Consider the following 24,231-nt stretch of genomic DNA (forward strand, 5'->3'; position numbering starts at 1 on the left):
CTTTTTTCTTGTCAACAACAGAAAAATTAGATAAAGCAGTAGTTATATTTATATTAGACAATATGACTCAAAGCCGTATTTAAACAGTGTTACCACTATTTCTTTCCTAAAGAGTTAATAATTTTATTATTATTTATAAAATTGTAGATTCAAGTTGAATCATATATTATATCAAAATTTTACTTAATACAAATCAAGATGAAAGCGTATCTATATATATATATATATATTTTAAGTCGATAATACTTATTTGATAATTTAAATAAAATAAATTACCTTTATACTTTGTAAGTTAACCTTAAATTTGTGGTTTTTCTAGTAATGTTTTATTTTGTTTTTCCTAATCTTAATTAGTTTAATTTTTAACTTATACAAATACATGGAGGCTTTAACAATGATGATTTTATGTACCACATAAAATTCTATATTATATAATATATTTTTTATAATTTTTTAGTAATATCTTTTTTAATCTATAAATAAATTTTAGAACTTTTTGGAATTTATTTCTAAAATTGCCTTAAAAAAATTCTTCCTTTTCCTAAAGCTCATATAAAAATGTTGCTTTTAATTATAAACGTGCAACACAAAAAGATTTCTTTATGAAATCTATAAAAATAACAGCATATTACATAAAAATATATATATATATATATATCTTTTTTTGTAAATATTTTAAATTATAATATATATTATTTATAATCATAATAATATATTAATAAATTAAATCATCAATTCTATCAAAATAAAATATATTATTTTTTTATAATCTTTTATCGGTTATGATTTGTTTAATTATTATTATTTAAGAAAAAAAATATTAAACTTGTGAAAAAATAATTTAACATGCAAAGGTAAATATAAAATAACCGTTACCGTCAGAAAAAGAAAATATTAATTATCTAAATCAAATATTAAAAAAATTAAATATAGAAATATTTTTTTAAAAAAAATTTAAGTCACAGGCTGGTACTATTTTAAATAAAAAGTGAAGCATAATGGAGGGCAGAAGGGTAATTTCATTAAGGCATCTGTCGGTGACTAAAGGTTGATAAATGATTAGAGCAAGATGGATAACTGGGCCCCACATCGTCATGCCCACCATTATTAAGAATCCTTCCCTCCAATAAACACACTCGGTATTTTCGTAATTTCGGTCTAAATCGAGGGGTAAATTTGAGATTTCATCTACACACCCTCACCTTTTTACAGTTCCTGCTACGATTTGAAACTCCTTTTTTCAATTTTAGAAATTTAGGAAACCGAGGCAAAAATTATTCTTATTAATTAACTGAAGTTTTTAAAAATGAAATTTCGAATTTAGAGGGAGAAGAATAGAAGAGAAGCAAAGTGGAGAGAAGAAGAAATGACAGTAGCAGTAGATTTGAATTGAAACCTACGGTTCTGTTCGCTTTTTTTTTTTTTTTTTATCAGAGGGAAAGTGAGAGAGAAGATAGAAGATTTAGCCAGGGACGGAGGTGTCAGGGTACTTGCCGTGAAAATTGGGATTCTTAGGTATATACAGAGGGGAGTTAAGAGTTGAGAGGTTAGGGTTGGTGTTTTGGTGTGAAGATGACAGAGGTTATACTGCATATATATGACGTGACGAATAGTGGATCGGAGAAGACGAACAGCACCATTGTTCAGATCAACAAAATCTTCAAGGACGGTATTGGCCTCGGTGGAATCTTTCACAGCGCTGTTCAGGTTTCTCCTTTCTCTATCTCTCTCTCTCTCGATCTCTATTCCTGCATGTATGTACTTTGTTTGTGTATGGTGTTATGCATTCATAGGTCGATGCACTCGTGTGGAAATTCTGTGGTTGTGAATGGATCTAGGGTTTCTATATGATGAAATGTTGGCCTACTTAAGTAGCACTTTTCTTCCGTATATTTTAGATGTTTATGGGTGTAAGTTTCGAGTGATTTCATCAGCTTCTGTTTTTGTGTTTTGGCTTGTGTTTTTTACTTGTATCTACATGTTTAATAATTTTGTAGTGAGATTCAAGGCTCAATGAAGAATATGTTTCCATTTGTTTTCATTTTCTTATCACTTGGATAAAAGTCGCCTCGCCAGTGACTTTTTAGCTACTAGTTTTCACCTTCCTACCGGTTGCCAAATAGTTCTCGATTACACGACTGTCTCTTTCCATGATTGGGTTCGGTGAACAGTGTGCTTGGTCAACATTAGTTAAATCTGATGAAATTTCTAGATGATATCTTGGGAAAGTAAGGAGCATTTTTCCTTTCTATGTTTTTACTTATTAATGATTTTCCTAATGAAACTTGATTAGTTTTAGGCTCAGGTTCTCCTATTGTTTCTTAATTCTACTCTTTGAACCATTTTTCTTCAAACTAGTAATGTATAAGCTAAGTGATTGTGATGAATTTTATTGGAGGTCCTAAGGCATCATATTCTCTCTTTTCTTTTTTCCACAAGTCATGGATTGTAGTAGCAATGTCCCGTACGGTACAGCGGGAATTTAGTTTAGTTCCTGTATGAGATAACTGGAAGTATGAACATTTTGACGAACTGTTTCCCACCCTTTTTTGGAATTTAGATATATTGATTTTATTTCAGAATTGAAGAAATTTATCTTGTAGTTCAGCCAATGTAGTTGGGCAGAGCCTTTTTTAAGTTAACTAAACTATAATATGGTTTCTTCATGAGAAACTTTGATATGATTTCTTTACGAGAAACTTTAATATAATTATTTGTGTTGTTTCCCTTGAAGAACAATTTCTGTTTGTTGACTGGAGGCTTATCACTTACTATTGACATTTATAAGCAATGTATTTTTCACTTAATTTATCAGCATACTTTTACTAATAATTTTGCCTGTGAAGTGAAGCTTCTTTGTCATTGATTATTTCATAGTGAAAATGGAATGGAAAGGTTTGCTATATGCCAACCAACAATACATGCGGGGGAGCTTTCTTTAAATGCTTGTACTTATGTCATGTTTCCTCTTCTTTACGCAATACCTTGGACATCACAGAATATCCCTATTTCTTTTAATTGGTATACCAATTTTGATTTGGCTTTTCTATGCATTTTACATGCTAGCAATAAAATGCATATATACATATATTTAAGTTAGGTAGAGAAATATGGCAGGATGAAAAATTTGTTGCTTACGCATTTGACAGGTATATGGAGAAGATGAATGGTCTTTTGGGTTCTGTGAACAAGGAACTGGAGTTTTTAGTTGCCCTTCTGGAAAGAATCCAATGTATACATATCGTGAATGCATTGTCCTGGGGAGTACAAACTGTTCAATCTTCAAGGTCAATCAGATCTTGCGGGAACTTAGTAGAGAGTGGCCTGGAAGTTCTTATGATTTGTTAGCCAAAAACTGCAACCACTTCTGTGATGAGTTCTGTGAAAGACTTGGGGTGCCAAAGCTTCCAGGTATGCATTATCAGAGAATTCTTTTGTCTAGTAGATTTAAAAACATTGATGTTCTCAGCATGCTACTAAAGGAAAACATGACCATCCATAAGGACATATTAAACTGTTGTTGCTCTTCATTTGGGAATTGTTGTTTCACTCCGTAACGAAAAAACCCCGAACTCAGTGAAAAGGAGCATACGTACTCGATTAATTGGTGGGAAGTAGGGGCATGAATTGTAAAGAGGTCCCCCCCCCACCCTATATGCTGCCTTAAAGATGTCAGGACAACTCTGTTTGAATGTAGCTTATATGACATATCATCGGGCATTTTCTGTTATCGATATCTTTTGTTCTTTGTCTTTCTCCTGCTTGTTATATTCAGACTAAATTTTTTCAATGAGAACAACTTTATTTTGCTCTTACTCTTTAGCAAAGTGAGTATAATCTTCATATGCTGATGGGGTTTGTTAGTTTTTGTGTCTGTGAAATACCAACTCGAATCAGCCTGCGCTTTGTGTACAAGTGTGCGACAGCTTGTTTGATGGGTAAAAGCATGGCAAGATTCTTAGCCTCCTTTTTCCTTTTAGATACATGCGAGCCTATGCACATTAATTTCGATTAACTTCCATAGGATGTCAATATTGGCACCAGAATCTGTAGGAGGAACCACTTTAATGTGTTCAGAACGCCGATGTCTTGGCTTCTGTGCTGGAAGATGAAATAAGGAATTAGTTAAATTGACTTCCGAGTGACTTTTGCTTGGGTGAATATAGTTTGTGCGGCCTACATAGTCAACCTGGTTGGAATGAGTTAAGGGTTCCTAGGATCAGGGCTAGTAAAGCTGGAGGTTGGATTGTATGTTGAACAGTTCAAGCATTGTGCAGGGATTAGCTTAACCATTATGTCGATGAAAAAATTAAGTTCATTGTTATATTATATGTCTGTAGTCTGATTTCTGGGGGAGAGACAATTTTGAAATGTCTAGTGGTTTAACAGAAAGTTGCCCTTTCCTTCAGCTTATGTTATTTTGATTGCTGCAACAGGTTGGGTTAATCGTTTTGCAAATGCTGGTGATGCTGCTATGGAAGTAGCAGGAAATACAGCATTACGGGTGAGATGTTTTTAAGCTTCTTTCCATTCGTTATACTAATTTTTTTCTTTCCTATCATTTGAATGAAAAGATTATGCAAACATAGATTTGCAGATGCAGATTCATCTAAATTTATCAAAGCAGACAATATATTGCTCTTTATATAATGTACATTATTTCTTGACTTGGTAATTGTTTGGTGACTAGTTACAGTTTACATTTTGCATTCCTGATACAGTTTACATTTTGCAAGAGCTAAGTTCTGAATTTTAAAACAGTTCTACCTATTTTTGGGTGTACTGTTTCTCATTGCAGTCTAGATTTTGCCTTTCGGTGCAATCTTTGAACTTAGATGTGACCCAAGATTGTGCAATGTTTTAAAGATGTATGATATTACATGCAGTGGTGCTATAAAACTTGTAGTTATGTTTGTCAAATTTGTTGTTTGATCGTTGTTATTCATGTTTTTTTTCTGGTGGGTTATTGCAGTTTAGACAGGCAAAAACAGAGATTGTATCAGCTAGCAAAGTGGCTTATCGTTTTCTTTTGGGTGTGACTTCCAACGTTGGCAGCATTGCTTCTGATTCTCCCAGCAATTCAAATAGAGGGAGCCCTGGATTTCAGGCTACTTGGTTTAAAAACCTCATCACGACAGGTGCCAAACCATCTACTAGTACAGAGATTGAGAACCAGAATGAGAATGATGATCTACATCGGCAACAAAGGCGTCAAGATGCAGAACTGTTGCTGCAACAGAATTCACGGCACAATGTATGAGGGTATATTTTCAAAATATGCATCTTCAACATCCAAATGAGTTGAAACCATGAAAAAGGTATTCAACGAGTTATTTGTTGTGTATCAATGTAAAATTTTCCATTTATCTTCCCAACCAAAATGTGTGCTATGATGTCCATAAGAACTAATATGAGCTTATAAATTGTCAATTAATATTTGGGTTAGCTTGCACCTTTTTGTAGGCCAAGATGGAGTGTTATTTTTCTTCATTAGTATTTTTGTTGGGTTTAATTTGTGCTCTTTCATTTGTATATGCATTTGTTCTTACTTATTGGCGCTAGGTACCTAGCTAATAGCGTTGCCTTTTTTATTATTTTTACTGGCCGGTTGGTGCCTTATTAATTTGATGTTTGACTTGAGTGGTTTGCTGTGCTGGATTTTGATTAATTCTGTCTTTAATTGGGTAATTCCACTTAAAGTGAAATTCCTGCAAGTTTTTTCAAATGTTTATTATATCAGCATGTAATCTATAAGTTTTTTTAAAAAAAACTGTACCTGAACTACAGTTGTAAATTTAAGAGCTCGTTACAGTTTGATCTATTTGCAACTTATAAATTTTGTGGTTTTTTTACTGACAGTCCCCATATAATTTAATTTTCTTTTTTGGCATAAAACATTACGAGTTTTACGTTATTTTACAATTTTCTATCAACAGTTTACTGTAAAATAAGAAAAAAAAAATTAACTTGCAAATATTTCAGAAGTGTCACAAAAGACTATATATATGTCTATAATTTGAAAATTTTTGTTGTTGCCGTGACTCATAAATTGTGATAAAGGGGTAAGGGGTAGCCGAATGCTGGCTGACTTGGAAACTAACTTACACGGAGCAGTCACTGATCAGATAGAATTCTCTGTGGTATTTTCTTTTTGATGCTAACTTTCTAACAATCGTTATTATTAGAGAATAAATGTATTATTTTTGTCTCTAAGCAATTACTTGGTTTCTGTACAGTACCAGCTGGTAGCATGAGTGGTTTTTATAGGCACAGCGGGTGTCAAATTTTGACGCTCTATAGGTACTTTTTTTCAAGAGATCTCTAATCATGCTTGGGAGCTACTGACTTGATGCTAACTTTGTAAGAAGAGTAATTAGACAATATTAAATGATTACTATTCGTGATTATTGAATTACTAAAATAAATTAAAATTTGGGGCTCTATGGTAAATCCAATAATCCACAGGCTATGTAGCACACGGTTCGGAGGGAGATAATGAACAGGCTTATCCAACGGCTAGTGAGACACAGAGGGTATTTTCATATCGATAACTCCTCGTTTTAGATTAGGAGCAAAATCTAAAAGACCTTCGATCACATATAAAAGAAATCTGCCAACTTAATAATAGGCTTAACGACAAACTTGAAATCTGTAAACAACACCCAAAAAAAAAAAAAAAAGAAAAAGTGAACAAGAGACTCACTGTACATATCGCCTGTAAAGCCTCAAGCAGAAAATATTAGATGCTTACAGGAAGCAAGAAGATATTGCAACATTGAATGATCCACGACTAAGAGCTTAACATCACGTATGCAGTAGCCCCATAGAACAGAGTCAATATTTTCCACAAAGATTATGAGATTACAACCAACATAGTACCATTTCATGAACAAAAAACAAGCATCTTCCCAAACAACTTTAAAAGATAAACGAAATTGGTGTCACAGTGTTCCACACTGAAGAAGCAATCCGGTGAACACGGGCATATGTGTTGATGATTAATATATACAATCCATTATGAAGAACTATGATCAGAGCTTGATGAAGTGACCAGACAGCTATTAGTGTGTTTGAAACTTGCTCAAATCATCCTCTTAATACCCTGTTGAGGACAATTGTGTCTACTTCTGCATCCTCTGAGATCTGGAGGGATGAAACAGCCTGAGCTGCAATAAGTCCGGCTGAGAATCCCTCATCACCACGTCCTCTATCCTCAAAATATGGCGGCTGCAAATCCCTTCTAAAAGGATCATATAAGAATGACCAATCGCCGTTTCCCAGCTCACTCCACTTGCAGTCAGATCCATAAGCATTCGTGACCCATCCAATTCCTTCAACTGCACAATTAGTACGCGCCTGATGGGGGAGATATGCTCTCCTTCCAGCCATAAATAGGTCAATGTTGCCAGCGCAGTCCCATGCGTTGACCCCCTGTTCCTTTTTCAAAACGATCTTGCACGAATCATCAGTGTCTTCACCAAGTAGGACATGGAGAGCTACAGCCTCAGCAATTGCAGCACCCTCTTCATCCAGCCTCTGCTGCTCTTCCTTCTTTTTCTGTTTCTTCTTTTCTAGCTCTGAACGAATGGCTGCAGAAGTAGCAAGGGCTTTCTCTAAGCGCCTCTTTTTTTTCTCAGCCTGTTTGATTCTATCCAACTCATCTTTAACTTGCTTCTTCTTTGCTTTTCTCACAACTGGTTGCACTTTATTACATGCCATGTTATCCATAGCTGCTACAAACTATAAGCTTAGTCCCCTATGCTCAAATGCTTTTCTTTAACAGAAGGCCTCTAAATCGTATACATTTCCTATATATCTGTTTTCTTTTCCTTTTTTCTTTCTTTACTTCTACTATTAAATAATTCTACTTAATTTGTGTTAGAAACCAGTATGATATTATAAACCAAATAACTACACCCACTCGGGTCTGTAGGAATACCTCATTTTACGGACGATGCAATCCCAAACAGAAACAACAGGAGATAAAAGAAGGGAAGACCGGTAAGCAATTAGAGTCCTATCTCTTGGCAGCATTCTTGCCAATTTCCCACAACCCTTGCATTTGCCCATGTTTTGCCCGCCAAGACGAGTAGCAGTTTAACAAAACTGTTGAACAAAAATTTACTGCCCAGTCAAAATGGCTCACATCGCCTTCTCTACTGCAGTGGAAGGAGAAATCGTGTAAGAAGTCTATGTATAAAGGAAGCTTCCTGGAAAGTCCATTACATTCAGATAATCTAAAGCAAATACAAAATGTCATTACTCTCCTCTGATTCTAACTACTGTGTTAAAATCATAAACCATCAGGGGCTCGACCACAGAAATTCCCAGTAAAATTAGACATCTTATGTTAAAATTCTACTAACCCAACACGTAGGACAGTGAAGTATCTGTAAGGACCTTAAGGCACCATGCACACAAATATAGTTAAAGTTCACATTACACGAGAGAGAAAGAGCCAAAAACCCATAAATTAAAGCATTGACATGGAACTAATGCCCCAGAAACACAGCACGAGTTCATACAGCAGCAAAAGAGTCATAAAAAAGCCTTTCAGCATAATTGTCCTCACCAAACACATGTAAGTTATCACTTTTCAGAACCAAAAATCCAAAGAAGACTGAAAAAATCAGAAGTCATATTAACAATGAAAGCTGAGAGAGCTGCAAAGATCTAGATTCAATGAATTCAGGAGATCCAAGCATTGAGAGTGAGAGGCAACAAACTCAAAAATAAATAAATAAAGAAAAGAAAAAGAAAAAGAAAAAGAAAAGCACAAATAAAGTAATATTCTTATCAGGTAAGATGATTCCCGGACGATGAACTTGTGCCAGCCAGTGGCCTAAGAAGCTAACCAATAACCAATAAAAACCAATTACCAAAGGTACTAATTGTTGATCATGTTAACTACCAAAAGAAAAAGGAACAGAACTAAAACATCACAATCTGCAATCGAGCAACGAAAACTATACCAATTATCTGTCAACAAATTATACAACTCAAAACCTTCTCATCAAGTTATTATCAGCATCAATTTCTGTTCCCTATTTTCTTACCATCCAAGCAGGCAATCAACAAACTAAAGACTAGACTCCTTCCGAACTAGATCTATTTCATAGACTGTGGTATAAACACCAGTCCTATGATCTAACATGGCCAGACACGGATAAAGCAAATCCAATTGAATTAAACTATTTCAGTGCGTAAATCAACCTCAGATCCAATAATCACAAGAAAAAAACAACAAAAAACCTATATCCAAAAGTAGAACGCAATCAACCTATAGATTACAACAAAAAAATTGAAAAAAAGAAAATAACCTAAAAGGAAGAAGAATACTAGCCAAACCTTGTCAAAAATGGCATAAAAGGAGCCGCATCAAGCACTCCCTGACTTCTTCGATAATAGAAAGAGAGAAATGTAAATATACAGGACTTGCAAGACTCTTTGGATCTAGAAAAAGTGAAAACGAGAGAGAAGCAAAATAATAAAGAGGGGAAACAGAGAGAAAGGGAGAGAAAACTAACTGATCACAAGAGAAGAGAGGGGAGGTGAACAGAGGGAGTGGAGAATAGGTAATCGTGTCAGTCACGAATGAGATCGCGACACGTGTCTTGAGGGTAAATCTAGAATATCTGACTTTTCTTTTGGTTCGCAATGTCATCGCTGGAGTCAAGCCACGTGGCAGCCCTACTTGCATTGGATCAGGTTGATCAAAGTGGGTCCCGATGCCATTAAGATAATGACAACCGCCGGATTAGATCTTTCCACGTATTATGATCCGAATGGTTTGCAGGACTCTTGTTGAACGGCCCAGATTCTAGATCTAAAAAACGGGTTGGACGTTTCGCATCAACTACTCCGAGGCTAAAATTGTAAAATCATTCAGCCGGGTCCCGGGTCCCGGGTCCTTGCGCAACCAAACTTGGGTTGGACTACCCGAAAGCCCATTTCTGTACCCGACGATAAATTTGGGTTTGAACCCGAATTAAAACCCAAGACCCGAATGCAGTCTTCTTCTGCTCCGAATCCCTGCTCCCGTGAAATTGTCTTCGTCTTCCTCTACCCCTAAAACCCTCTCTTTTCTCCCTATGTGCAGCAATGTTATCCTTACAACTGCTATCTGCAAACCCTAAACCCTCATTTATTCAAGTTTCAACCCCATCTAAAACCTTTTACCATAAACCCCTAAAACCCCATCTAAGATTCAAATCCAAACCCCGCAAATCCGGCGTCGTACGGTCAGTCTTACAGTGGAACAGGAAGCCGGAGCTCGCCGGAGAGACCCCGCGTGTAGTCGTGATCACCTCCGGGAAAGGTGGGGTGGGTAAGACCACAACCACCGCGAACGTCGGGCTCTCTTTAGCTCGGCTTGGTTTCTCTGTAGTAGCCATTGACGCCGACGTCGGGCTCCGCAACCTAGACCTACTTCTCGGCCTCGAAAACCGCGTTAACTATACAGTGGTCGAGGTTCTAAATGGCGACTGCCGGCTTGATCAGGCCCTCGTACGGGATAAGCGGTGGTCCAATTTCGAGCTGCTTTGTATCTCCAAACCCAGATCGAAGCTTCCCATTGGGTTCGGCGGGAAGGCGCTGGTCTGGTTGGTGGATGCTTTGAAAGCTAGGCAAGAGGGCTCACCTGACTTCATTATCATTGATTGCCCAGCCGGGATCGACGCTGGGTTCATCACCGCTATCACCCCCGCCAACGAGGCGGTTCTCGTGACCACGCCGGACATCACCAGCTTGCGAGATGCTGATAGGGTGACAGGCTTGTTGGAATGCGATGGTATTAGGGATATAAAGATGATTGTGAACAGAGTAAGGACTGATATGATAAAGGGGGAGGATATGATGTCAGTGCTCGATGTTCAAGAAATGCTGGGTTTGGCTTTGTTAGGAGTGATCCCAGAGGACTCAGAGGTGATCAGGAGCACGAACAGAGGCTACCCACTTGTGTTAAACAAGCCGCCGACGCTTGCCGGGTTGGCTTTCGAGCAGGCGGCGTGGAGGCTCGTCGAGCAGGATAGTATGAAGGCTGTAATGATGGAGGAGGAGCCTAAAAAGCGAGGATTCTTCTCCTTTTTCGGCGGCTAGATGTTGAAGACGATATCATGCGTCTTTGAGAAGGAGCTGTGTACAGTGATTGGTAAAGTTTGGTTTTTTCTTTTCAATGGAGATGATGATTGATTCCACTACTTTCCTTTTTGAGTTAGGCAAGTAGAATTTAGTGCCATTTTTAGTTGGTGTGCTGTGTTAGCTGTATCTTGGCTAATGAAGGTCAAGCTTTTGGATGGTTATAGTTGATGCATCAAGATTCAATTTTTACATCTGGTTAGAGCGAAGCACAGAGCTTCTCGTGTCTTATGAGTTTGTTTAGATTGTTCTTGTTAGAATCGCTTTAGGAAATGTTGGAAATTGTTTTTCTCCTTTCCTATTTGGCTTCTATTATCTTGTTTTTTAGGATGTCCGCCAAGAATTTGATGTCTTTTTTCATTAAGGAGTAAGATTATTGGCAGTTCATTCATTGAAATATGTTGAGATGAGATTGCATTTATCCCGCGGTGGGAGTAGAATGATTACAATCAGTCTGATCAATAGTTTATTCTTATGATTATTAGCAGAAAAATTTGGGTTGAATAGATCGTATAACCACATTTCTTTCCGAAATATCATGTTTTCGAATGTTCTAACCAAGTCGGGGAAAACATTCTTTGTAGTTTCTTCATTGAATGCATTAAGATGAGATTGAATGGCAAGAATGGATTTAATCAGTGCTACCAGTATTTTATTGGGATTTTTAAGGGGAATATACTTCGATTTCTCATCAGAACATCGAGGAGAGAAACTACTCAACCTGAAAATTTAACGATTTTGAGGAAACAGAAACACAAAGAACAAGAAGTAATTTCAGAATTACAAACAAAAGCTCGCCTGTTTAAGGGCAAGAGCAGACAAGCTGACAGCCTCCGATACCAACAAGTGAATCTGTCGTCGTGATTCCTAAAAACCACGAAGCAATCTTGCTGATCTCTACCGTCTGCAAATGTTTTCGAAAATAATAGTCATTCTCCAAATGTTGAAATGGAGTTATCTATTCGGATGCTAATAATCTCACTCTGAAGAATCGGAAGTTGGCTTTCAGTTTCCGGTTTGTCTCGAGGAAGTTAGCCGGAAAGTGATGCAATTTGGCCGGAGATAGGAGCATGAAGTCCATGTTTCATGTCTGATTTTCCCGGGAAGAGGGCCTCTAAGTTGGTCTCAAACTGAGGTTAGAAAAATTTATACCTTGGGCTTATATATGGGCTTTTTATACACTTAAGCCTGTTGGGCTTTTTGTTTTGGCCCATTAAAATAATAATTGAGCTTTTATATATATATATATATATTTATAATATAGGCATCACAATTTGGTTTTACACTGTCAAACTCCTGACTAAACCTCTTTAAATTAAGCAAAAATAAAATTATGTTCTCAATGATTATATATTTTAATTTCAAGTTATAATTTATCATATAATTTCATATACTTACAAAAGTTAACAAAATTAGATGTGTATATATATATATATGTGTGTGAGTGTATAAATTAAACTTTTTATAATTGAATGTATAGAACACTTTGAGTATATGAGATTTAAGTCACTTCCCTTCAATTAGTTCGAATTTAATTTAATATAATATAATTTTTTTTATTAAATTATATTTTCGACCGAATCAAGACATCCGTAAATTCTACTACTCATTTTCTATTGACTTTAGTATCAAAGTTACAATACTAAAAAAATCTCATTACCTAATTCTACTGCTTCTTTACTCGTAGATATTTCGAGAAAAAAAGACATCTTCGAAAATAACACACTTAACGTATAACATGATCTCTTTTTAAAAGGTTAAATTAAATTAGTGTAAATAATTAGAAAATATTCAATTATGAAATCCACGCTTGCGAGTTCATCAATTGTAGGACCAAATATTTTAACACACCGAAGGACGAAATAGTGGGAGACAAGTTATAAGACCAGCAAAGTTTAACCACCAAGTTCGGGATAGATTAGTGTTTTTCCTCTACGCCTAGGACACCAAAATATCGAACCATGAACGAAGAAAGGCATGCGAGAAAAGCATATTGGCTAGTGATTGTGAGGCTCCAATTCTTGACTAGAGGGGACACCAAAGGCCTCCGCCCTTCCATCTCTTGGATAAATAGAGATGGAGGGCAGAGCTTTTGGTTTTTTCATGTTGTCAAAGAATTGAACAATGAAAATAGATGGCGAGTGTTTGATCGAATTGATCGGGTCAGACCATCAAAATTTAACTTATAAAATATCAAAATATTAAAATACAACATATTTATTGAAAAAAAAAAGAAATTGATGTACGAACTTTCTGACAAATCAAGCATTTAGCCGACTCCCTGACCTATATTATCTACAGTATCATCTTACAAATATCCTGAACATCATTAAAGAGAATCTCACGCGAGTGAGTCAGTCTTACGATACCTAATAATTAGATGTTTTTGTTATATTTTTCGATTCTTTTATATATATATATATATATATATATATATTAAAAAAAAATTAATGACTGGAGTGATGTACTTTTTTTTAAAATCTTATTATAAAATATTAACTGCATTTGAGATATGTCTTTCCACTACTAATCTATTGGACGGTGCAAATAAATCTGCTGCCAACATTTGTCACACATTCGTGTTCATTGTTCAACGCCAAACAGTGAGACCATTAAAAAGATTATTGTTTTTTTATATTATATTATATTATATTATTAAATTAAGAAAGAAAGAATTGTATTCACATTATATATTGTGTACGTATATAATTTATCATTAGCAAATTTCACTGCTTATATATATATATATATTGTAATTGCTTGAATGGCTCTCCCACGTCATTGTTTCCTTGTGTGCGTGTATGACTACTCTATGACTATTATACTCAATACATACATACGCACGTGACATCGACTTGGGAGAGTCCTCCAAGCAATTATAATATATATATATATATTAATTTTTTTAGTTTAATTTTATATTAAATATGTTGAATTTAATCATGTGGGTTAACTTAACCCAATTAGCATTACCCTCTTAATTAAAATTTAAAATCAAAATTACAATTAATTATTACATTTAAGAGAAGTTATACAAAAGAAAAAAAAATAAACTCTCTCAAAAAGTTGTAAAATTTAAATTTTTACAAAAAATATATATTGATTTTGAAAAATTAGTTATATACTAATTTTATAATTTTTTAATAAAATAATTATTTAATGTTAAAATTTTTGAAAAACCCTTGGACTAAAATCTATTTGTTATATATTAGATAGATATATATATATATATAAAATAGTCATGTACATTAATTACCATTATGTATATAATATTATATATATATGTATTTATTACGTAGAAAGAGTGCATACCCTATGAATATATATATATATATATTGTGTGTGTGTGTAGATGCATAAAAGCACTTTTTTTAGGTTAACGTCAACATCAAATAATATTGCACAATTAGTTAAGAATACAAATTCATTTTGACTTTGATTCTAAAGCATTAGAAAGTGTATATAATATAAGCTCGTGGAAGTTAGTTATATAGCTATTTATATATTTATATATATATAGATATATATATAGATATAGAGACAACAGTAACATGCTACGTGGTTGTTCAAAATCTTCGAATTCCCACTAAAAGCAATATTACCTAAGCGGACCCTATTAGTCTTTTGGATTAAAAAAGTAAGTGCACGAACCACTCAATGAATTTTGGAACTTTATTTATACCTCTTTATATATATATATATATAGAATGTGATAAATTTAAATTGAATTGTATTATAATATATATATTATTTAATAAATGAGTATAAATTTATTAAATAAATAAATTTTAATAATTGGTATTAATTAAAAAATTAATCATGTGGGCTACCTAATTATATTATAATAAATGTATGTAAATTATATATAATGTGTAATTAAACATACCCACCATACTTTTCTTGATATTTTCGTGGGACAAAATGTTGACTTTATTTAATTCGGTCAAATATATATTGTTTTGATATAATATGATCTTACGCGTTCAAATGAAATTGCATTATTACATTGCCGTCAAAATCATTAGTCACATTTAATTCGTTTATGTTTTTTGTTTGTATCTTTTGATGTACGCACTAATTATGTTTTACGTGCTTAAATATATAACTGATTTTCGTATTATTTTTAAAATATTTAAATTAATTTTTATATTATTATTTTATTTTTTAAATTTTTTAAAAAATTTTTGTATTAACGACTGTTCGTTAAATATAGTAAATTTATCATAATTCTAACTACTTAAATCTTTTCATCAAATCGTGACGTATAAAAATAATTTAACTTTTTTCTTTGGTACAAATGGAGAAAAAATACAAAAAAATAGAAAAGAAAATATGTTTAGGTATTACGTATCTTAGGTTAGAAGACTCCGATGAGATTCTCTCTAATGATATTCATTAAGTTTATAGGAAAGTGTTATACGTGATGTAGGTCAATGGGGCGGTCAAAAGTTTGATTTGTTAAGTATTTCGTACGCCTATTACCTTCACGATAGACATGTTGTATACTAACAGTTTAGTATTTAATGAGTTAAATCTTTATATTATTATTTAAATTAATTTTTAAAATATTTAAATTAATTTTTATATTATTATTTTATTTTTTAAATTTTTTAAAAAATTTTTGTATTAACGACTGTTCGTTAAATATAGTAAATTTATTATAATTCTAAGTAGTTAAATCTTTTCATTAAATCGTGACGTATAAAAATAATTTAACTTTTTTCTTTGGTACAAAGGGAGAAAAAGTACAATAAAATCGAAAAGAAAAAACGTTTAGGTACTACGCATCTTAGGTTAGGAGACTCCGATGAGATATTCTTTAATGAAATTTGTTAAGTTGAAGGTATTATACGTGATGTAAGTCAATGGGCCAGTCAAAAGTTTGATTTGTTAAGTATTTCGTACGCCTATTACTTTAACGATAGATATATTGTATACTGATAGTTCAGTATTTAATGAATTAAATTTTTATAGTTATGATAAAATTGAAGTTTGCATTGACCGAGATCACTTCATTATTAAGGACTCGGTCGACGAGAGTACTATCCGTCTAAAAAATAACTTGGAGCGAGCCCAGATCCCAAAACTAACTAGTAATTTAACTTTTTAGTTACTTTATTTTCAAACACGAAAATTTATCTAACAAAAAATACGTTTAGTATGTTGTCACGTAATAAATTTACTACCGACATTGACAACACATAATAAACACGAATTAGTATGATTGTTTTATCAAAGTAGAGAAATTAGAAAAGAGCCAAATTTAATACGCTCAAAAATTTTATTTCAAAGTTTTGTTTTTAAATGGGATAATACAAAAAATCCCCACAGGCATGTGCTGTAAAGCTTTCCACATATATATATATATATATTATATTAATATTTTTTCCTTTATAATTTTTACCCATGAGAAAAAGAGTAAAATAAAATTAAAAAATAATTATCAGAATTTCTTATTAAATTTTAATTGACACTATTTTTTTTTTCTTCTTCTACAGTGCATATTATTGATTCTCATGAACCCTTATATGACTTCCTCCTCCTGTTTATCTCCTTCTCCAGCTCTTCTTTTCCTCCCACATCTTCAACTTCCTGTTCCCCACCCAAAAAATATATATATATTATTTATTTTAATTAAATAAAAATTATTTACTTTAATTATATTTAATTATATTTAATCAAATATTTAGAAATAACTTGCCTTGGGTCCAAGAAACAGCCCATACGGGACGCCGTTGAATTTATCAGAGTGATGAAGCTGAAACCAAACAGCAGAATCAGAGAAGATCACGGCCGTCAGGCCTTTGTCGGAAGATAAATAATTAAAAAATCCTTAAAGTTCGCTAAATAATATTAATTATTTTTTTAAAAAATAAAATATATTATTTACTCAAATTTATTTAAGCGCTCGTAAAAAATAATTAATTTAATCAACTACAATTTTAATTTAATTAATCTACCTTACTGTAACTAATCTACCACACCATTTATCGCGTACCTGGTGAGCTGCAGCGACTCGCCTGAAATAAGGCACGTTGGCGATGGGTCCCACCGGGAATCTCTTGTGAACCAGTCCATCGTGGACAAACATGTAGGCCATTCCAAACACAGTAATGCCGAGGCCCTGTTGCAATTACGAGATGATCGTGGGGGTAATTTAGTCACTTCGCATAATAAAGAAAGATTAAGTTTAATTATTAATTTAGAAAAGGATAATAAAGAATGATTAAATCATTAACCGTTAATTAAGCGGTTAATATAAAATTCATAAAAAAAGGAGAATAAGAGACTTACAGCGCCGAAACAGAGGCCGGGAACGAGGCCTTTGTTGAAGAAGCCGTAGGAGAGAAGAGCGATAGCAGGAACTGCGTTGGTTATGGCGAAAACATCGTTTAACTCGAATGGACCTTCTCTTGGTCTATGGTGAGACTGTATTTTTTGTTTTAGAAAAATAGAAACCAGTGAGTTCGTGAAGAAGAAGAAGAAGAAGGGAAGAGGTCTTAAGAAACAAAAAAAAAAAATGGCGACGGAAAGTCTGAAATATCTTCCAACAACTACAGGCTCCTTTTGAGAAGAAAATAAATTAGGTAGAACTGCATTTGGTGAAAGAGAAGAAGACGAAAGCAATTGGGTGACTGGTTTAGAAAACAACTCATGTGACGGAGTTGACTTACTGCTCCGACTGGGAAGTGAAAAGCTCTGAATAAATAAAAACGGCACTAGAATATTTTCAACTGATACAGGCACTTTTCACAGTCTAAAAAACGGATAGAATTTAGAGAAGAAGAAAGAAAAAGTTAATTGGGTAAACTCGTGGGTACCTCGTGCATATGCCACAAAGAAGCGTGCCAGAGAGCTCTGTGCGCCCACCTCGCCCAAAACTCCATACCCACCTGGAAATGAAAGCCACCCAATTAAAATTCAGCAGTCTAATCGACGAAAACAACGACGTTTCCAGCATAATTAAGAAAAAAATCAATGGAGGAATATTGAACTTACAGCGGCACCAACGGAGAGAGCAAATGTACCGAACATTTCAGAGAAAGGCACCTCTCCACCCTGCACACCCAGAGAATTGAACATGTAGTAAATTTCACACTGTGAGAAAACTGAGATAAATTGGCGATAAAGAAAAAATTATACCTCCATTTGCCAAGCGAATCTGTAATAAACTGCCATAACAGCCATGGAAGTAATCCCGAAGCTCGACATCACAGCGGCGACCAAGTAAGTAAACCTCTCGGATCTCTTCCTGGCGAGTTTCTCCGCCATCTTCGACGCTAAGATCTGCTCCAACTCTACATCTTTGCTCGACAGCTCTTCGGCTTGATTCTCGATCTGGGCAATCTGCTTCTGTTCCTCCAACACGAAGCAGACGGCGAAGGTCGTCCTCTTATGGGGTCTAAAGATTCCCCTGTTTAAACCTCGCGAGAGAGGGGAGATAAGAGTTGGTTTCGGAGGAGGATAGGGTTGTGCGGAGTGGAATGAACCCAAGGATTTAAGGGTAATGGCGGCGGAGAGTCCGGCCGCCATAGAAGGAGCTTGAAGGAGAACTGTGACGAAAGGTTTCTACCCAACAAAAACCCACACAGAAAACACACAAAACAAACGCAAGAATTATCGACAGGCAGAGAGATAGAGATGGACGGTGGGGGCCGGGTATGGTCTCTAACCTAGGTTTGGAGCCTACTGAAGGAGAGAGTTTTTTTTTGTTTTTGGAGGAGTGGAGAGTTAAATGCACAGAGACCACATCTTCGTTCTCGATCAGTCTTGACTCCTTTTTAAGATGAAAACTAACCGTCTCTCAGAAATAGACTTAGGCATGGTCTTAAAAATTTGACATCGATATTGCCTTAAATTACAGTTGATGCCACTGAAATTATTGGCGCCACCCCCCGTATTACTATAATTTGTAATTAAAACTACTAATAAAGTGGATAATAATTTAAATAATTCTAAAATGATAAATGAAAAAAAATTTAATTAAAAAATTACATAATATTACCATACAATTAAATGGATAATACACACACATTAAATTAATTATAATTTTTTTATAACGAGAAAATAGAAATGTGAATTATTAAAATGGTATGACCGATTTCAACTCCTATCCGCCTACCCTTTCGTTTTCAAACTCTCGGAATACTTCTCCAATCAATACTCGTTATTAATCTTTATAAACTTCTACCAAACTAAAACAATAATTATAAAATTAACTAATTAATTAAAATTTATAAGATAATAATTCGTGATTAATTATTTTAGATATAACAATAAAAAAATTTAAATTATTAAAAAAATATAGAAATTAATCAAAAAATTAAACTAATTTATAAAAATAAAACTGTTTTAATAGCTGAAGTAATTTTTTTTTAGCCTTTTGGGTATATTTTTCCATTTAGAATATGAAATAATATAAATAAAGATTCTCAAATATTATATAATTTTAAATTAAAATTTAATAATTTCAAAAACTTTTAGCAAAATAATTAACAATCTTGGGCTAGAACAAGAGCATGGGTAAATTGGTAAATATTTGGATGAGTAGGGGCAAAAGTTGGGAAAGTGGGAAGACGATGTGTGGACAACAAGTGAGAAAGGCAAACGTCAGGTGCGAGAGGAAATGTGAGGCTGCTGGCCCGCCGTAGGATTGCCCAGGCGCTGGCCAGCGAATAGCCTTCGAATTTTCTAATTTTTTAAAACGTCAATACGATTTTTTTTTTTATGTTACCGTACTCGCCCGGTTATTCCGCCACGTTATCCCCCCCACGAGCCTTTGCGGGGCTATTGCCGCGGAGCCACGTGGCATCGTGCTATTGGCACATGTTTTATGTGCGTGTCTAGTCGAACGCCATATGCCGTGACATCTGGCAAGCCTTTTGCGTCAGCGGATTACGGTGGGTTCAACTTTTCGGGTCGGATCCCTTCCCTGATTGGATCGCGATTAAAGATTAACTAATAACGAACCAAGTTAAATTAATTATATTTAATTACTCTAATTATCTTAAACTATTAAATTTTAATAACTAAAATCATAGCGAATTTTTTTTTTAATTATATCATAATTAATAAATCAAAGAATAAAATAAAAATTTACCCTTTTATTTATTATTTAATAAAATGAGAATTTTATTTTTTAAATGAAAAAATTAAACTAATGCATGAACGTTAATTATTGTGTTACATATATTTTAATTAGGCGAATTTTGGAGATTAAAACCTAATAATTAACTAATAGGATCCTAATTATTTGTTCTTTATTGTAATAATTAACTAAATAGATATGATGGAGGATAAAGAGTGTTTGTTCCCTTGTAATTATCCTAAATATGAACTTATGATTTAAAAAAGAAGAAAAAGAAAAAAAAAGATGATCGTGCCACGACTTAGAAAATCAAATAATTAGGTTCTTCTGATTATGTTCTCCAACACACACATATACCCACGTGTACATATATATATATGTATGTACCCATGTAATATATATCTATCTATATATATATATATATATATATATATATATATATACCCACATACTTTATCAACAACCTTTTATCTTATGAAGTAAAGATAATGGTCTCTCAATTTACTATACATAAAAATAAAGGCTAAAGCTATGTAGGAAATAAATCCAAATATGGGTAGTATTTATTTAAAAATATTTACTTACATATGCATATATATATATATATATATACACACGTATTTAACCTATCCTCTAACAAATTCCACGGCTTCACGTCATATATATATGTATAGAACTTAGGCTCTTTTTCTTGGGAGAGATCTTAGATTACGTGTCCTTTTATAGTATGAACTTTTTTGATGGCTCATTGACCCGTCGAGATAAGTTCATATATATATATATATATATATATATATATGTATAGATATAATATAGGTGGATATACATGGCATGCAATTATGAGGTTTAAAGAATTTGGTAAATCAAGTAAGTTGGGTAAGGCAAATCAAAGTAATGTGTCAAATTTATTTTTGTATATATAGAGAAGATTAGCTTTTTAAAAACATGATTAAGATTTAATAATATAGTTAATCAAGATAATTAGTCAATTAATTAGCTAATCAAGATTTAGTATATATAAAAGAATTGATAACATATAAAAATATATATTATGTCATCTATAAATGTTTCTAATTTGTAATATTGTAGTACCAAAATTAAGTTAATACTTTATTATTTAAATTAATTTGTATAAATTACGAAATTGATAGTGAATTATAATATCAATTTAGAAAGAGTTGATCATAAAAATCATATAATATAATTATCATATCTGAGTTATATAATGATTAAACTGACAGATTTTATTCATATAATTAACCAAATTCTTAAATATAGAAATATAAATTTTAATTTTTATCTAAAACAAAATCATCATACGTTATATTATACTAAAAAAGTTATATAATTGTTAGATATTAGATACACTTCTAATATTAAATATTAGATATACTTGTTATATTATAGATGTTTTTATTCTATTTTTAATAATCTATTCATATATTTTCTGCGTATATCTATTGTTATAAATTTAATATCAAATATAGGTGTATTATCTATCTTAAAAAAGAAAATAATAGTTAAAATGTGGTTTTGTATTATAATTTTTTGATTTTATAATGATATTATTCTAAATGTATACATTTAATTCATGTTTTCTTTATTTATAGTTCGATACAAGAGATGAAAAACACAGAAGACACAAATTTTCTCATGAAAATTTCACAACAATGGAGTTGTATATGAAACAAAGAAAATCACATGTAATTATATGTGTATATATATATATATATATCTATCCTCTCCATTCCTTCAACTTTCTTAGTGAATTTTCTTCTCTGTTCGTGTGTTTTCTAAAAATTTTCTTTTCGTAAATTATGACAGATCGTTCAGATAGTAGTTGGCGTATTGGTGTTGGGATTGTTTGATTCGAGAACAGCACAGTGTCGGCCAAGTAGGGTTTTGGAGAGCATCGAATACTCGGCTTTGAGTTGCCGGAAACACACAGCCTCGTTGACGGATTTCGGCGGTGTTCCTGATGGAAAAACCTCTAATACGAAAGCATTTAAAGTTGCCATTGATAAACTAAGTAGTTTGGCTGGAGATGGTGGAGCTCAGCTCATTGTTCCTCCTGGGAAATGGCTCACTGGTAGTTTTAATCTCACTAGTCATTTTACTCTTTTTATCCAACAAGGAGCTGTTATTCTTGCATCTCAGGTAAATACAAATACAAGAAAAAGATTATAATGGAGTGATATATGTGTGTGTGTGTATATATATATATATATATATATATATATTTAATATGAAAATCAAGATGGTAATCAACTCTTTCTAAATGAAGTTATTAACCAGTTGGGTAATTTTAATAGGATGAATCAGAATGGCCTCTTCTTCCTCCATTGCCTTCTTACGGAAGAGGAAGAGATGCTCCCGGAGACAGGTTTAGTAGTCTCATTTTTGGCACAAATCTTACCGACGTGATAATTACTGGTAATGTAGTTTCTATATATCTACATATATATATATATATATAGTATTCATGACTTTGTTTATTGTTGGTTTTAGGAAATAATGGAACAATTGACGGACAAGGTGAATCGTGGTGGAAAAAATTCCGTAATGGCGAATTACATAATACCAGACCTTATCTGATTGAGATTATGCATTCAGACCGTGTTCAAATTTCAGACATTACTTTGATCAATTCACCTTCATGGAATGTTCATCCTGTTTATAGCAGGTAAATTGTAATAAACTACAGAATTAATTCTTATAGTTTTGATATAACCATAACAATTTGAAGTAAATTTTTGAATGATTGCCAGCAATGTTCTTGTCCAGAGACTCACAATTCTTGCACCAATCGATTCTCCTAATACAGATGGGATTGATCCAGGTAGTATAATAATACATTCTCTTGTAAATCGTGGATTTGAATCGAACTATACTTCTGTATTCGTCTCTAGTTAAACGTTATTTATGTAGTTTTGTGATTAGTATTTTTACGTTACGTAATTGATAATTGTATGCATCGATTTTTATTCTTAATTGCCTACTAATCTAATATTAATTTTTGATTTGTGATTAGATTCTTGCACAAACACTAGAATTGAGGATTGTTACATAGTATCGGGAGATGATTGCATCGCGGTAAAAAGTGGTTGGGATCAATACGGGATAAAATTCGGAATGCCAACCGAGAAGCTGATCATTCGAAGACTTACTTGCATTTCCCCCGATAGTGCCACAATCGCTCTAGGTAGTGAGATGTCCGGAGGAATTAAGGATGTTAGAGCCGAAGATATCATAGCAATCAACACACAATCTGGTATTAGAATCAAAACCGCCATTGGAAGAGGAGCTTATGTTCGAGACATCTTTGTAAGAAGAATGAACATGAAGACCATGAAGTATGTGTTTTGGATGTCAGGGTCTTATAATCAACACCCTGATCCCGGCTTTGATCCGAAAGCATTTCCCAAGATCGAAAACATAAACTACAAAGACGTAAGGGCTGAAAACGTAACATACTCAGCGAGACTTGAGGGGATTCCACAAGACCCCTTTACCGGAGTATGCATTTCTAATGTCAGTATCAATTTGACTGAAAAACCAAAGGAGTTGCAGTGGAATTGCACCAACATCGCCGGAGTTACAAGCCATGTGAATCCTAAGGCTTGTAATCTGTTGCCGGAGAAAGAAGAACCTATTAATTGTCCTTTTCCGAATGATAGGTTACCGATCGAGGATATCTCGATACAAAAATGTAAAATATAGTAAACAAATATAGCATCGTTACGAAATAATTTTCGTTAAACTTATTTTAGAAAATAGAAAAAGAGGTAATGCTATTGTATTTTAAACCTTAAATTTCTCTTAAAAATAAAAATTATACGTTACTTATTTATGAATTAATAATTATTTAAAAATAGTATCAAGTAAAAGATGTAATATTTAAATATCAGCATCTCTATTTTTACTAAAAGTTAATTTCAGATAATGTGGTATAGATTTATGCACGATTCATGTTTTTGACTTCATGTTAAAATATTAAATATCATTGA

At 33.3% G+C, this 24,231-nt stretch overlaps 5 protein-coding genes across 6 annotated transcripts; 3 read left to right on the forward strand and 2 right to left on the reverse strand.

The window, feature by feature from the left end:
• Positions 1-1,216: 1,216 nt before the first annotated feature.
• Positions 1,217-5,468, forward strand: LOC110810316 (deSI-like protein At4g17486). Its single transcript, XM_022036449.2, has 4 exons — positions 1,217-1,707; positions 3,150-3,411; positions 4,437-4,504; positions 4,973-5,468. The coding sequence occupies exons 1-4, from the start codon at positions 1,573-1,575 to the stop codon at positions 5,258-5,260; spliced, it is 753 nt and encodes a 250-aa protein (XP_021892141.1). The 5' UTR covers positions 1,217-1,572; the 3' UTR covers positions 5,261-5,468.
• Positions 5,469-6,780: 1,312 nt separating this feature from the next.
• Positions 6,781-9,550, reverse strand: LOC110810317 (uncharacterized). Its single transcript, XM_022036450.2, has 2 exons — positions 9,349-9,550; positions 6,781-8,159 (listed from the first exon to the last, which is right to left on the reverse strand). Exon 2 carries the CDS (start codon positions 7,726-7,728, stop codon positions 7,087-7,089), a length of 642 nt encoding a protein of 213 aa, XP_021892142.2. The 5' UTR covers positions 7,729-8,159; positions 9,349-9,550; the 3' UTR covers positions 6,781-7,086.
• Positions 9,551-9,983: 433 nt separating this feature from the next.
• Positions 9,984-11,533, forward strand: MIND (septum site-determining protein (MIND)). The gene has a single exon (XM_022036441.2). It carries the CDS (start codon positions 10,102-10,104, stop codon positions 11,095-11,097), a length of 996 nt encoding a protein of 331 aa, XP_021892133.1. The 5' UTR covers positions 9,984-10,101; the 3' UTR covers positions 11,098-11,533.
• A 5,032-nt stretch (positions 11,534-16,565) lies between these two features.
• LOC110810314 (beta-carotene hydroxylase 2, chloroplastic) lies at positions 16,566-18,907 on the reverse strand. 2 transcript variants are annotated; one of them, XM_088210639.1, is made up of 7 exons: positions 18,280-18,907; positions 18,136-18,195; positions 17,958-18,029; positions 17,431-17,565; positions 17,135-17,260; positions 16,834-16,894; positions 16,566-16,724 (listed from the first exon to the last, which is right to left on the reverse strand). In XM_088210639.1, exons 1-7 carry the CDS (start codon positions 18,667-18,669, stop codon positions 16,651-16,653), a joined length of 918 nt encoding a protein of 305 aa, XP_088066765.1. In that variant the 5' UTR covers positions 18,670-18,907; the 3' UTR covers positions 16,566-16,650. The 2 variants fall into 2 exon arrangements, with proteins under 2 accessions (XP_088066765.1, XP_088066764.1); XM_088210638.1 differs by having other exon boundaries at positions 16,566-16,728; positions 16,838-16,894; positions 18,280-18,906.
• A 2,859-nt stretch (positions 18,908-21,766) lies between these two features.
• LOC110810283 (putative polygalacturonase) lies at positions 21,767-24,072 on the forward strand. Its single transcript, XM_088210637.1, has 6 exons — positions 21,767-21,927; positions 22,049-22,381; positions 22,537-22,657; positions 22,733-22,907; positions 22,993-23,063; positions 23,256-24,072. Exons 1-6 carry the CDS (start codon positions 21,895-21,897, stop codon positions 23,942-23,944), a joined length of 1,422 nt encoding a protein of 473 aa, XP_088066763.1. The 5' UTR covers positions 21,767-21,894; the 3' UTR covers positions 23,945-24,072.
• The last annotated feature ends 159 nt before the right edge of the window (positions 24,073-24,231 follow it).

Source organism: Carica papaya, chromosome 9 (genome assembly GCF_054855325.1).
Source record: "Carica papaya isolate Zhongbai chromosome 9, ASM5485532v1, whole genome shotgun sequence".
In the NCBI taxonomy this organism is placed as follows: domain Eukaryota; kingdom Viridiplantae; phylum Streptophyta; class Magnoliopsida; order Brassicales; family Caricaceae; genus Carica; species Carica papaya.